The sequence below is a fragment of the Cebidichthys violaceus genome, unplaced genomic scaffold (genome assembly GCF_023349555.1).
Source record: "Cebidichthys violaceus isolate CVI_PGR_0920_01 unplaced genomic scaffold, fCebVio1.0.p SCAF_20, whole genome shotgun sequence".
Taxonomy (NCBI): domain Eukaryota; kingdom Metazoa; phylum Chordata; class Actinopteri; order Perciformes; family Stichaeidae; genus Cebidichthys; species Cebidichthys violaceus.
Window position 1 is genome coordinate 4,635,009 of NW_027176373.1, and position 15,125 is coordinate 4,650,133.

The 15,125-nt window shown below is 38.1% G+C and overlaps 1 protein-coding gene across 4 annotated transcripts; it reads left to right on the forward strand.

Annotated features, from left to right (window-relative positions):
- Window positions 1-4,031: 4,031 nt before the first annotated feature.
- On the forward strand, window positions 4,032-13,439 carry il13ra2 (interleukin 13 receptor, alpha 2). Of its 4 annotated transcripts, none has more exons than XM_068715753.1 (10): window positions 4,032-4,589; window positions 4,794-4,902; window positions 5,174-5,328; window positions 6,369-6,525; window positions 6,630-6,750; window positions 7,166-7,350; window positions 7,536-7,690; window positions 8,503-8,650; window positions 11,946-12,054; window positions 12,715-13,439. In XM_068715753.1, the coding sequence occupies exons 2-10, from the start codon at window positions 4,824-4,826 to the stop codon at window positions 12,797-12,799; spliced, it is 1,194 nt and encodes a 397-aa protein (XP_068571854.1). In that variant the 5' UTR covers window positions 4,032-4,589; window positions 4,794-4,823; the 3' UTR covers window positions 12,800-13,439. The 4 variants fall into 4 exon arrangements, with proteins under 4 accessions (XP_068571854.1, XP_068571855.1, XP_068571857.1 ...); XM_068715754.1 differs by having other exon boundaries at window positions 8,506-8,650; XM_068715756.1 differs by lacking the exons at window positions 11,946-12,054; window positions 12,715-13,439 and adding exons at window positions 8,947-9,052; window positions 9,512-9,592.
- Window positions 13,440-15,125: the final 1,686 nt, after the last annotated feature.

Below are 15,125 nucleotides of genomic sequence, written 5' to 3' on the forward strand. Positions count from 1 at the left end.
CAGGTTACCGCTGCGGTGCACCATTCATTTTAAGTTTAGGTCTCCAACGTGTGAAAAAAATAAAGTTATAGTGGAAATTGAAGTAAAGTAAAGCTATAAATCAATATATATCAATATCAGAAGTAAGAGTGGCAATGATGATTGCCAAAGGTTTTCTATTTCTGTGTTTTTTTTTACATTTAGTGATCAACATTTGCCTGTGCACCTTTGAAGAGAAGCTGAGGACTTCTCTGACCTCTATCATTCACACATTGGTCATTCAATTAAATGACCTGTGACTATTACAAAGGCTTTGCTAGTTCAGCTAATGGCCTGTAGTTGACACAAAACCCCATGTTTAAAACAGAAACAAGTAGGCAGGGCGGTTAATGTCTAGTGAAGACATACTGTAGCTAATCATGATGCAAAAACTGCTTTGACAGTGTATTGTTTTGTAGCTGAAACATCTTGGAGGACAACAGTGCTTAAAGCCACTTTAACACCTGGAAAGTTCTCAAATATCATGTTAAACCGCATTGAAACATCTAAAAACAGGACGTATTGTGCCTTAAATGGGGTGTATTCATTGTTTTTTCTGCAGTCTTATGTAATTACACTATTGAGTTCATGAAATGCACCTGCCATTTCTTTTTGAGTTGTAGTTTTCCTCCCTGTACTTATTTCTTCAGAGGATGCTTCAGATTTTGTTAGAATTAAGTTAGCTCTGCGGTCGATGTTGAATAAATCCATGGTCTACAGTGCATGAGAACCAAAATCTGAGAGAGAGCACCTGAGGTTAATTCACGGCCTTTGGCATTTTTACAAAATGTTCCCATTGTCAGATTTCCAGCTTTGAATGCAATACTTAAGAATCTCTGCTTTCTCTGAACCGGCTGTATTGAATGACTTTGTGCCATCATTTTCCAAGGAAGAGATGCCACAGAGATACAAAACAATACAGTGTTTCCAGTACTTTAGGCCTTGGGTGTAAAATACTCACAGAGTCTCACGTCTTTGTCTTATGCCGAAAGCCCCTATCAAGTTCAGTGTGCTGTAGGTTATCATGTGTCATTCCTGATCACCATCAAACAATAGCTCTTTAAAGGATCAACACATATCTACAGTATGAAGTGTGCAACAGTGGGCTGCATTTTCCAACATCATCTATTGAAGCATATTTATCAACTTGTCAAATGTTCACTTACTTATTATAAAACACAAGCTGCTCAAAAATTGTAGCACACTGCGCTATAATAGCATTACAGACGCCGACTGACAGGCTGTATCTGAACAACAAGGCACTAAAGCTATCATGTCTTCTCTAGAACTTTGTCTGTCCATGGTGACATGCACTAACATGCTTGGGCATGATATACAGTATCTCCTACATATAATTCAAATGAATGTGGTGCAGCTTTGTGTCCTTTTATAACCTTTTTTTCTGTTTTACAGTTGCCTTTAAGTCCTTCATTTACTCACTCATAAAATTCATAGGAATCTCTCATGTTCTGATAGCTGTACACATTAAATATGGCATGTCTAAGTAAGTGTGGGGCCTCACCCTCTTTCCTTTGATGTGTATATGTAGTTTGCACTGTAAAAGGTGAGATGACTCATTCCACATCTGTCAGCTAAGGGCAAAACAACTGACTTATGTAATTATGTTGGCAAATGTCACACTGATGCCTTGCTCTTGTTTTTACCTTTATACACTACCGTATGTCGAGCTGCCCTTTCATTGTTTTACTGTAAATTAACCAAGTGCCAAATCATGAGGGTATCCTCCGATTGCAAGCTTCCGTGTTTCAGCAAAAGCCTCACCGCTGTAGACAGATAATGGATCTCACAGCACGGGGACGGAGGTGTATCCAGATGGTTTGTGTTATGATTTGCAAAAACTGAATGTGACATATCAAATGCAGTGTGACTGTATGTTATTATTTCTATCTATCTATCTATTTCTATCTTAAAACAGTGGTCACATGCCCAAATGTACATTAACACAGTTTAAGTTGGCTGTCAAGAAATCATTGCAAAAATGCAGCCAAAGTTAATATGAGGGTTCAGCAGTCAAGTGGGTATCTTCTAGCTTTACAGTCGTCATAGTGTGCAATTCCACAAACAGTGTTTCTTTGTTGAACTGTGGCAGAGGTATATTAACACAATGAGGGGATTGGGGATTTTGTACTGAAAAGACTATCTTCAGCAGATACCCACTTGATTTGTCTATCACAGACTGCTGAAGCCTCAGTAGTTTCGGCTGAACGTCACAAAGTATTTTTTCCGGGGATTTTGGCCATCCATCTTTTACACAGGAAACTCTTTAAACAGGGATTTCCTCAGGACAGTGTGAACTGGAGGAATGATTGTAGCGACTGATATCTCTCACTGTTCATATGGGTACGGAATAAGACAGACTTGAAACAATTTGAACCTATCCTTTAAAATGTTTGCCCTGTTTGGAGGAGTCATACAACCTCTACTGATCAAGAGTAATCTCTGATTGTGATTTTAAACACATGAATGTGTGTGTTATCATTCGATTTAACTGTTCTATCCGGTTCTTTATTATTTGGTTATTTTGTTCTACAGATAAAAAGGGTTCGTGGCAGTTGTTTTATGAGGCGTGGGAGCAAGTCAGCATGTGTCTAAAGAAGAAATTAAGTGATACCCACTTTAAAGCACACCTGCAACACAACACAATGAACATTGACAAATGTCTGCAACATGGAGATGTTAGGCTGGCGCACTGTAGAGGTGCTGTTATATTTCCTTATGTGGTTTGGTGATAAACCCACTTCACTTTTTTTCTGCATTTTTGCACTAACTACATCTGTACCTGTAATTTTTTATTTTTTTTATTTTAACACTTCATCTTATCATCTCATCCAAAGAAAACAGTGAATCCGTGAGTCATGTCTAAATACCACACTGCCAAGAAAATTCAAACGTATGTATATACGCTTTTTTGTATTTAAAAACAAGTCAAATGCATGCAAGAATACTGAGTGGCTGAAGCTGAACCTCTGTACATATCATCTGTATAAAGTCCAGGGATTTCTTACAAAAAACAAAACAACGGTGGTCCATATAAAATAAAGTCAAATTCTTTGCAGCTCAGTCTGTCTTGTCCTTTATTGTCATCTCAGGCTCTGCCCACTGGAGCTCTTTGCTCAATGTGCCGACAGTCTGCTGATGATAACGTGATTTATTTGGGCATGTTCTTTGTGTGCATTGGGTTCCAGTTGTTGCTACCCACCTGAACTGTGCCAAAACAAATTGTTGGAATGTTCTGAGTTAGACAGTAAGTCCTGACACATAATGGATGGAAACCAACCAGTCCAAAACAAGAACTTCAGTGAGTCAGAAGCTTAGAAATCACCGGAGACAATCATGCAGTGGGATGACACCAGCAGCGATGCCCAAATTAGGCTGCGGGTGAACAGTGGTGGGGCAAATGTCTCCTTACGCACATTCTACCTCCCTACTTCTGACACCTTTGCTTGGACCACACCTTTATATGTCAGCCTTCATGTGGATCTTGTTTCTCACATCTTTGTTTCTCTGTTTAGTTTGACATATTCTCTGAGCTCAATCTGTTTTCTATAGTTAGATGAATGTTTACTGTAATTTAAAAACTGTGCCCAGGAATCTATTACTCCCAGGAAAAACACAATGTCTCACCAACAGAAAACTGCAGACAATTTATCATTTGGAGGTTTATTCTGTCATGTCTGATGTTTTTTTCTTTCATGAAATTATTATAGCGTGCAGTGGCAGAAAAGAGAGATACATGGCGTGCTGATAGTTCTGAGATTAGGTTTCGATAGTGTGTCTGGTTTTAGTGCATGAGACAGTCTACAGTACAATCAGGTATGCACATAAACCCACTCATGCGTTAATTAACTTTTCTCTCCATCCTCAGCTACGTTATCGTAGCTCCTCCTCCAAGCCCAGCTCTGCATCAGATCCCTCAGAGTCTCATCTCGGCTTTTCTGTAGATTAAGTGTGGCTTTGGCTTTGTTTTGTTTTTCTTAGACGTTTCTGTGTTTTTTATGTTTTTTCCTAAGAGTTGTTTGCAGCTTCTGGACTGGAATAACCTGAACTGTGACGCTTACTTTCCGTCACGCTCGACCTCACCCACAGTGTATATCGCCAGACAGGTGTGTTGACAGATGTGAATGCAGGATTTGTATGAACTGTTCCCTCGGCGACAATGAGAATTAGCCTAATAATGATATGGACCACGGCACAAAAGCACTGGACTTACAAAATTGGTTGACAACGCAGAAAAAAATATTAAGATTGGTGCCAAGAGAAGAGGATTTCAGAGGACATATTTGTTCATCCACACAAGAGCCAACATGACATGATAATGAAAGGGATATTTTTTCTTAAATGGCAGCGGACTGTCTCTGTGTCTCCACCCTCTGAAGCTTCCTCCTCCTCAGCACATTATATTTGTATTCAAACATCATACATTATTTATGCGGATATTACTCAACGATTGCCTTCAATAGAGTGAGACGCCTCCTGTGAGCAGCACACGCGGTCTAACAGACCACCAACACTGTCAGTGCCCTGAAGCCCCGAACCTGCCTCACGTTCGCGTAAGTACATTTTTAAGTCTGACAGCTTTATTTTTTCTCTCAATATTTTATGTAATATTATATCGGTCATTCTAAAACTCTTTATATTTAACGTCTTGTTTTTTCGTTGTTTTTTTCGGGGATTTCATGCTTAAGAAATAAAGTAGCCTATATTTTTATGCTACATTCTATACAAGTTTTTAAATCTGTATTTGTTTTTCACAGTCTTGGTTGTAAGCGTGTACACACATCTGAATGGCGAGTAAATCCTGGCTGACACTGATGCTGCTCTTAATAACCTGGCCCGAGAGCACGCATTGCAATGGACCTACAGGTTGGTCCAGATCTGTCGCATGCCACTCTTCACTTGTTTACCACTTGTGTCGTTTAAAAAAAAGTAAAAAGTAAAATGCATTTAATGATGTGCACACTAAATGAATAGTTCTGCAGAGACAGGGACTTATTGTCAGGACTGCCATTTTGTGCAAGAGGGTGCCTGTTTAGCACAGATTGAGGATTAGCAGTCATACTAAACACTAAAACTAACATTCGCAGCCAGACCAGTTGAGAACCACTGCTGTAAATCATTCTGTTTTCCCTTGCAGTGGATCCTCCTGAGGACCTTGTGATATTGGACCCTGGTCATTTTGGACATCTCCAGATTAGATGGAGCTCCCCAGCCAGTTTGATGAATATGACTCAAAACTGCTCAAAAATGTATCAGCTGGAGTACTTCAACACATACAGGAACAGCTGGACTGTAAGTGCTCACCATTTCATTCAATTCTTACACAGAGGCTCTTAACTTGCCTAATCTCCTGCCAGCAATGATCAATATAAGGTGACATGATCAGCTATGTTAATGAGTCAGTTAAAGGGATGCAGTTCTATTTTATTCATTATATGTGAAACAAGGACGTGAAAAAAAGAAATATTAAATGATGTATCCTTAAACTTCAGCTGCTTCACTCTAGATGATCTGCTGCATTGTTTTTATTATTGAGCTTCACAGTGTTGAGTCACTGAGTCACTGCTTCAGTTCTGTAGAACCTGTACCAGGTTTATTCTTTGGTCTGAGGTTTATTCCAGTAAAGGTCATCGTAAATTGACTTTCAACACTGTTTTGAATGAATGGCATAAGTTCTCTTTTAGCATTTTCTTAGACGGTTTCTTTTGTTTGCATGCCAAAAGTCATAGATCTTTGCCAAAAGTCATAGATCTCATGATCATGCCAAAAGGCATAAATCTCAACAAACCTTCTGTCACTGCACCATGATATACTTGAGCAAAACTTACTGAACTCTATTGGTTTTATCTGCAGGATGTTGTTTGAGCAGGAACAAACAGTAATGTTTCCAGTGAGTGCTGGTGTCTGAGATACAAGGAGTATGACAGATATGACTGATATGGAATGTCTAAGACAATGATCATATCTGTGCCTGTGGTGACAATGATATGACTATGATTATTGGGATAGTTGTGCATAAATGGAGGTCTTTCATAGCCTTATACAGACCAATTTCAAACAGCAGCTATAAAATCTTGACTTAATTATGCATTCATTGTTGGCAGGATATTGACAGTTTCTCATACTTGAATGCTTCAGGACATGATCTTCTCGAGTGAACACCTGAGACATCAAATTCCCACAATAACCAGTGTCAGGTTTCCCAGAATAAAATCTCTGATAGTGAAGATTGAGAAGCAAACTTTCTGTCCAAAGGCATCTGTTGCATGTTTGAGCGCAGTATATGAATAAACTGTAATCTGAATAGTGGGATTGTGTTTCTGGATTGGCAGGCTATCAGGATGTCTAGGACGGAGCACAGTGCCCAGTTTGATCTGATGAAAGATGTGAGAGTGAGAGTCTACACCTTGCTAAGTGGATCCTGCACCAACGGCACTATGATCAAGAGCACGAGCTACACTGAACTGGTCCAGAAACCTTCCAGCACAGGTCAGTGCTTGAGGTGTATAAATGGTGGTAAATTCATCAGAATGAGATATATGGAAAATGTATGAATTGACATTGATTAGTTTTAATGCCCTTCCTACCTCAAGGTGTTGTGGGGACTGCAGTCCAGGATTTTGTCTGTGTGTACCATAACAGGCAGTACCTGGAGTGCAAATGGGGCGGAAACCCCAAGATGCCTGCCAACTCACGGCAAAATCTGTATTTCTGGTATGTTATGGGCCCATCTAAACCCTTTTTAGCAATTTCCTCCGAGGTCAGTTGCACCACCTATTTGGTCCAGAACAACATATATATTAGATGGATTCCCTTGAAAGACATCCATGGTCCTGAGAAGATAAATCCTATTTACTTCGGTAATCCCTTGATTTTGACCCGATGGAACAGTTATTTAAAGATCCCCTGAAGATGAACCTGAACAACGTTGGTGATTGCTTGATTTGTTTGAATTTAATCTGCCAAGATATTATTATTATAAGAAATCAAGGCCATTGTCCTTTGAAGAATTAAGATGATGGTAATCATACGGCAAACATCTTCAAACCTCAACAATTCTCAACAAAACTGTCTGGATGGATAGATAGCACCCATTTAAGGAAAGCTATGTGGTCTGTCTCTTCCCAAGGCACAAGGGGCTGGAACAGGCAGATGAATGCCCGAAATATCTTACCTCAGGTGGAACCAGGAGCGGCTGCAACTTCAAAGGAAAATCCCTCCCAAAGTTGACTGATATCAACTTCTGTGTAAATGGCTCCTCTCCTGAAGGCCCCCTGCAAACTACATTCATCTCCTTGCAAATCCAAAACCACGGTATATGAGGGTTTGCCTTAACACGCAAACTTAATGAGACTCTAGTGATTATTATGGCCCTCATGTTTTACCTTGTTTGGGGTCATTACTTGCTCCACTGGCATCTCACCAAAATATTTTTTTTACCTCTCAGCTTCCTCGTCACAATCTGTAATCTGTGCGTCATTTGTTTAATGTTCATGCAGTGAAGCCTGAAACCACAGAGAAGGTGCATCTGCAAACAGGTCCAGACAAGCAGCTGCAACTACACTGGGAAAGCCCAGTTGGGAGCGTTCCTGGACAATGTCTAGAATGGGAGGTGGAACACCAACAAAAAGGCCCTGATGGGAAAATTGCTTTGGTACGTAATATGAGCATTTCTGCTTCAGGGTTTCGGTGTATAGTTTTCCACATCTGACGATTGTTCAGCTGCAAGAGTGATAAAAGTACTGCAGAACCACCTACAGAAAACAGGATTAGGCTGCTGTGAGAGGCATGTAAGCATAGAGGGAAGAGTCAAATAATCCGTAAACTGCAAGAGCATCTTTTTTAAACAAGTGCAGGCAAAACAGGCAGATTAAAATATTTAATGCAAGAAGCCCCAAGCAGGCAGGTGTAACAGGCAAAACAGATACCCAAACTCCATACAGCAATGAATGCGGAGCCAGCAAAGAACAAAGAAATTGAGGTGGTATGAATAGGGACTGACTACTAAGGGAAGTTAGAACAGGTGAGCAGGAAGTGAGGAGAGGACAGGTGAAACTAATCAGGGCAGAGCAGACAATGAAAAAGACGGGAAAACTTACAAGGATGGGAATTTAAACCAAACATGACACATGAGGAAGAAACAGGAAACAAAAACCCAAGACCATAACATTCATCATCATTTAATTTCTTCTTATGTCCAATAATGTTCCCAGAATTTCTACAGTGCAGTTTGGTGCATCACAGCTAAAAAGGGCTGGGTAATGCTTTTAAAAGCTGGGTTAATGAGAGTGGTGAGACTGAACCAAATGTGCCATAAAACCTGGGAGCTAAATGAGACTAAATAAAAGAAATGTTGATTAATGCAGCTTTAAAGTCAATTTAGGTATTGGGATATGTGTGTTGACTCTCTAACTCAAATTTATATTGCATTCTAATCATTTCTCTACACATTTTTGTTATTGACAGCAGCAGATTTCAACGAGGCAGAGGAGCCTAACGCTGCCCTCCAACCGTGACAATCAGAGAAACTGCTTCAGGGTTCGGTCCAAGTTGCACAAGTATTGTGCAGACAAGAGCTTTTGGAGCGAGTGGAGCCGTCCGACATGCCACCCAGGTAACGATGTTTCAATTTACAAATAACATTGCAGTAAAACCAGTATTTGTTTTCGTTATTACGAAGAGAACCTAAAAATGATTTCTACCCTGAAATCCGTTCATCTGAGTGTGACAAACAAACTTATTTTTAAACTTTTCCTGTCAGTCTTTTGTCTGGGTGTCCTCATGAGATATAAGTAGCAATGTGCCACAGATGGAGAAATTTTAAAAAGCACAAGCTTTTAGGACACCTTAAATTCCTGAGATTTATTTTGAATCTGGCTTTAATGGAGGATTAATTCAAAATGTTTCCAGGTATAGACATTTACAAAAAAGCAGTGAAGCAACTTTTTGTTTTTTACAACATCAATGAGTCCTTTTTGGAGTCCCTCCTGGAAGACCCTGATGTCATCATAAAACAGTAAGTTTAATTATCTATTATTTATAATTGTTATGGTATTGCAAAACATAAATTGCATTCAGATGTACAATATGGCATATATCTATTTCAAATATATTATTATTTTCATGCCTTCTGGTCTTATCAAATTTAATTTTACTTTATTTTGCTCTTATCATTAGGATTTTGTTTGGTGGATACTATACAACAAAAATATCTGTAATAAATGTTTTAAAAATTATTTTAGAAGTTGTGAGAGCCACAAATGTAATGACATGTTGTGGAAGTGGCATAATTATCTGCTTGACAACATCTAATTTATGCCACTTCAGCAGGTGTGTCAAAATAACAATGAGTGCAGGCTATTAGACAGCATCAAAGCATCATGGCCCTTTTACAAAACTTTATAAATACAAATGCATAGAAATCATAATTTGCGTAAACTTTCTAATTTGTCTATTTGTTTTGGGGTTTTTTTAGACACTAATGCTGCCAAGATCGGGCAGGATGAAGGAGCATCTGAGGATTGGAAGCATCTTGAACAAAATGTTATGTTATGATAATTTTGAGAGTGATAAATGCAACAGCACCACAAATGTATTTTTGAGCTTCAAACATGAGACATCCAGTGGCCTACATAGAACTTTGTGTTCCTTTATTTGGAGCAATTTTATTAATTTAAAATTTGTGTGGAAATGCCTACCTTAAGGCGGGTTGGTCTCTACTTGTAAATCTAGTTTTTAAAAAATGATCTGAGTTTGTGTTGAATTACTTCAATAGAAGGATGTACCACTAGCGACTAAAACTGTCTGTCTACGATGGATCCTTGCATCAACACCTTCCAGGTAAAGACTGGGAATTGGCCACACAAGGACTGAAATGCACAGATTAAGTGATCATTTTTCTCCATTGCCTAATCTGACTACTTTTTTTGTTGAAAGGACATTTGAGTCACTTGAGGTGTATGACTGTATTTTTGAAGGTATTGACAGACAAGTATGATCTAACTATTTCTGATGATGTATCTAATCTAAGTGCTTGTTGATTTCTGGTGCTCTAATTTAAATGAGCTGCCAGCTGGATTTCACTGATGCACTGTACTGTATGAGTACTTGAAGGCTACAGTGTCCAATCACATTGCACAAAGAGTAGAAGGAAAGGGGGTCATTAGGGGTCTAGCTGTTTATTTTCTCTTCCAGAAGGTAAATGGTTGTAAGCCACAGTCTATTTCACCTAATTTACAAGTGTTTAAATTAGCCTTAGGAATTCCTGTCTCCATTCTTGTTAAAATCTCCTTTTGGATGTACACCAATGTTAAACTAATGGGTTCTTTGTTTTCATGTTTAATGATTATCTTCTTGCCAAATGTATTGCCAGTTTGAATTCCTATTCGTACCAAAACTGAGGGAATGGACCTTAAGTATTCGGTAGCTTCTGCTTTGCAGCGTCACAATGTTTTTGCAGAATAAAATGTTTGCTCAAACTCTGCCGGTGAGTCTCCTTCACTGCACTCCAGGTGACTGATAATGGTGTCCCACAAGGGTCAATATTGGGCCCCTAGTTGTTTTTGTGTGTGTGTGTGTGTGTGTGTGTGTGTGTGTGTGTGTGTGTGTGTGTGTGTGTGTGTGTGTGTGTGTGTGTGTGTGTGTGTGTGTGTGTGTGTGTGTGTGTGGACAATGCCATCCTGTATGCTATTGGCTTTACTGCACTTTCATCAATTTAACATTTTCTTAGCCTTAAAAAGAAAATAAATATGCATTTCACAAGAGCACAGAGCTTTGATGTTACTACTCTGTGGATATATGTGACAGCACAGCATTATATAAGTACTTATGAATTTGGTTTGATACAAAACTCTTACTGGATTCTTATACAGGAACAAAGGTGGTTTATCCTAACCACAACACTATCTACACTGGATTATGAAGATATCCTGTATGTTTATGCTGGTGCCACAACCCTTAACACTGGATGCCATTTTACCACTGTGCCGTTTGATTCATTATATTTAAGACAGCCATCACACTTTGGCCGCACGGACATGACAAAAGAGGGAGACGCACACAACCAATTTAATATTCTTATTTATTTTTAAAAAAGCACAAGAGGAAAACTTAAACTTACAGTGGCATGTGTAATCAGTAAGTTAAGCAATGTAGGTGGATGCATGCATGAGTGGAAAAGTGTGTTGTGCAATGTTGTATGATGCAGCAATATGAGTCAAAATACCAACCAAAAACCAAATGGGGGTCTCAGGGAGGAAAGAGACAGCAAACTGAGCTCGGTGTTACTAGCCAGGTGTTGCTAGTGTTGCTGTTGAGCCCAGGTGTTTGCTGATGAACATCTGCTACTTCTACCTCTAGTACCTGAAAAGAAAGCAGACAGGGTGGAAAGGGTCGTCACGCACTCTTCCACGATTTATATGACAAAGTTGAAAGCTAATTAATGACAATCAGCTGCTGAGATATTAAAAAGTTGAGTTTGAAGTGTATCAGTACTCTGCACCTTGCACCACTGGAATGAACTGCAAATTCCTCTGAGGGATTTTAATATTCTTCTTGCTGATGTATTTAATACTATTTGTGACTCTTTTAATTAGTGTGTGTGATTTCTGCTTAGCTTGACATAATTGTCTTATTGTGATGTTCAATATATGCAATGTGTTTGCCGGTCTCTTACTGTTTCTGTCATACTGTTATAAATCTTACGCAATACAAATGGGTCCAAATTACTTGTGGATCTATCAAATGTCCAAATAGGGATCTTCTGCTTTATTTAGACATTGCGTTGATGATCTATTGTTTATGTCGATTTTAGTTGACTTGTCTTTGTAAAGTTCATGGATAGATGCTTTTATTGATGAAGGGAATATGTAAATAAACCTGAACATTGTGTGTGTTTGCTTTGTTTTTAGAGAAGGAAGAAGTGGCACCTGAACCAGGATGGGACATGGTACCTATCTATGTATATGTCGCTGTTGCCATCATCGCCATACTGGTGCTGTCACTGTGTGTGGGGGCAATGTGAGTAAATATATCTATATCTATATCTATATCTATATCTATCTGTCTGTCTGTCTGTCTGTCTGTCTGTCTGTCTGTCTGTCTGTAAGTAAATGTTTATAAGTAAACATGATACAGGTAGATGTGATTATTGTGGGTAAAAAGAAACAGTAGAGCATTTACACTACATTGTCTCATATATGAGGAAGAAATAAGGCAAAGATAAAAGTATATTTGGTCTAATAGATATTCTTCAAAAGAACTCACAAAATGAGTGTTATTATTTCTGTGCCTTAAACAAATCAATATGATCGAGAAGATATGAGGGGTTTTTTGTTTGTCTTTTTTCATTTATTATTATTTTTGTAGAATATTGTAAATATTAGCCATTCACACTTCATAACAGTTGGTGGCGGTAATGCACCAAGTTGTTGCCAACAAAACTCAAAGAGGAAGAAGAAGAAAGAACCCACCCAATGTACACATGGGAGAAGTTTTCCTTCAGGGCTTTCTGCCAGAAATCTCCTTAGGTTTAGGTAACAAACTTACTTGGTTAGGTTTTGGAAAATATAATGTTTTGGGTTAAATTAAACCCTTCCTGTCAGACACTTCTTCCAGGTGCTTTTGGGCTCACCATAAAATGAGAAAATAAGCTCACTGCAAACTGTGTTTCCATTTTAGGAGGATCTCGAGACAAGTGAAGAAGCCGGACTCTCTGCTCACCCTCTTTGCCACAAATTCAGTACTCACAGCGGCGGAGGCCTAAGAAGACAGGAAAACGTGCACTGCGCTTGCCTTTTATTTATCAAAGTCTTGAATTTACAGGAAATGTATCTGGAATTGTATGTTTATGATTGCTGCTGTTTTTTTTATGGTTGGCTGTTTACTTTTTGCCAAAACACTTGCCAGCTGATTTAGTCAGAATATTTTACTTTGCAGATGTTGTATATCAGGAGAAATGAGGTATTGTTTGGGAATTTGCTTATGAGGTTTTATTATTTGCCAGATATTCTTCCAGCTGATTCAATCAGCAATGACTCACTTCCATGTTGTGGAGAAATATTATAGAATTCTATTTTAAAGTCTTTTTTATGTTAAATGGTTTACTTTTTGCCGCAAGTCTTGCCACATAGTTCAGATATCGAGTATTTTGTTATCATGTCTAATTCCAGTATACCAGGATAATATGCTTGAATTTGATTTGTGCTTTGTACTGTGTTTAACATGAGTATACTGTTTAATGGGATTTTGGGGTGTATGGTTTACTTCATGGGATTTTTATATTAACCAAATGTCTTCAAAGCCACTGGATATCAGCAGTGTCTTTTCTGATTGATTGTAGTGTTTATTTCAAATAAAGCGTAATGTTGAAGGCTCTATGAGTTGTAGTTTTGTGAATTACTTTAAGACTGGATATTAAATGTATACAATGACTTCATGAAAGTGTCTGTGTGTTTTTCAGGGATTAATAGCAGCTGAACCTGGTGAAATCTTCCCCTAGTTGAATCCTTTCCTTGAAAACTTACATTACTAACATAAAAAACGTTTGTATCATCCGTTGACAGAAGAAAACAATTAGAGGTAATTTACTTCTTAAAATGAAAATCTCTGTAAATATATAGTTAACATCTGCATAAACGTGTCTGTCATGACTGAAATAGCTAGAAATACTTCTAAATACTATTTGTATTCATTGTTCTATATACGCGTTATGATATAGTTGTATAAACAGGAACAATGGTAACACTCTCTGTTGCAATATGCACATAATGTTTCTGTAGTTGACTAGCTGCGTTTTCACAGAATCTAAATGTTTTTACAATTTTTACAAAGTCAAACTCAATACCAGCAATGGAACAACAATCTCAATTTCTCAGTTTCATTTGTATGAAATTAAATTTAAACAGTGCCTTGAAATTCCTATAGTAAGCAGTGGCTCTCATTTAAACTTCATACAGTGTTCTGTCATTTCAAACAGTGAAGAGATACATCTTTGGTTTCCAGGTGTAACATCTGATGTTAAAACATCATGCATTTAAATTATTTTTCATATGCAAATAATAGTATTTTTCAACTGTGACATACTGAAACAGCAGTGTAAGGGAAGAATCAAGATGGGGTTTTATTTATTTATATGGTCCATGGCACAAAAATGATCTTTTATGATGATATCAAATTTACTTATGAAGATAACGGTGTACAGTAGTTAGGAAGACTTTATTTTTGTTATAGCTCTTGTTGCCCTCTAGTGTTCAGACAATCTATAGCATCCAACACTTTCATAGATGAAATTAGTGTCCTTTATATTTTCAGCAGATTCTCTTGTGATCTACAGATTAAACAAAATATATATATATATATATATTAATGTTTTTTGTCATTTAATCATTTGATATGGATATTTTGGCAGATGTGAGTGTGATGAAGTGGTTATGATGCCACTAGTCATATACAGGCTCTCTCATTATCTTTACGTTTAAGTATTTGCCTGAGGAAGACCAAATTTGGATTGAAACTTTGCAAATAAGGAATCTCTGATTCAGTGTGCATTTATGTTTCCTTTGTATGTTAACAGACTACTTTATTCTGTTCATGTAGATATCCTCAATCTGCAGTGCAAGCGTACATTGAATGTAGAATTTCCACTTCATTTCCTTCATGTTGGGAAAGTAACCATCTGGCTCCAGGCTGACGGCTGTTCTTCAGCGTTTGATCCAACATTCATTGACATCCACAAGGTCAGTTATGCAGCTGACAGCTTCCCACACCAGGTCGCCTCGTTCACACCTGACTGAACATGTGCATGTGTGTGTCTATGGGCAGTTGTGTCTCTTTTGGTAACTTCATTTGGCTCATTGTTGAGATAGAGTTCTTGTATGATTAATCAGTAGAGAATAAATGAGAGAACCATTAATAAAGCGTGCACACACACACACACACACACACACACACACACACACACACACACTGATAGTCGTCATTTTTATGACCTTGGTGAATTAGAAGTGCCCAGAATATTTGAATGCAACCTCTGCCTGCATGACAAAACGGAAGAAAACTAATGAATGATGAGTTAAGAATGTGTTATGCAA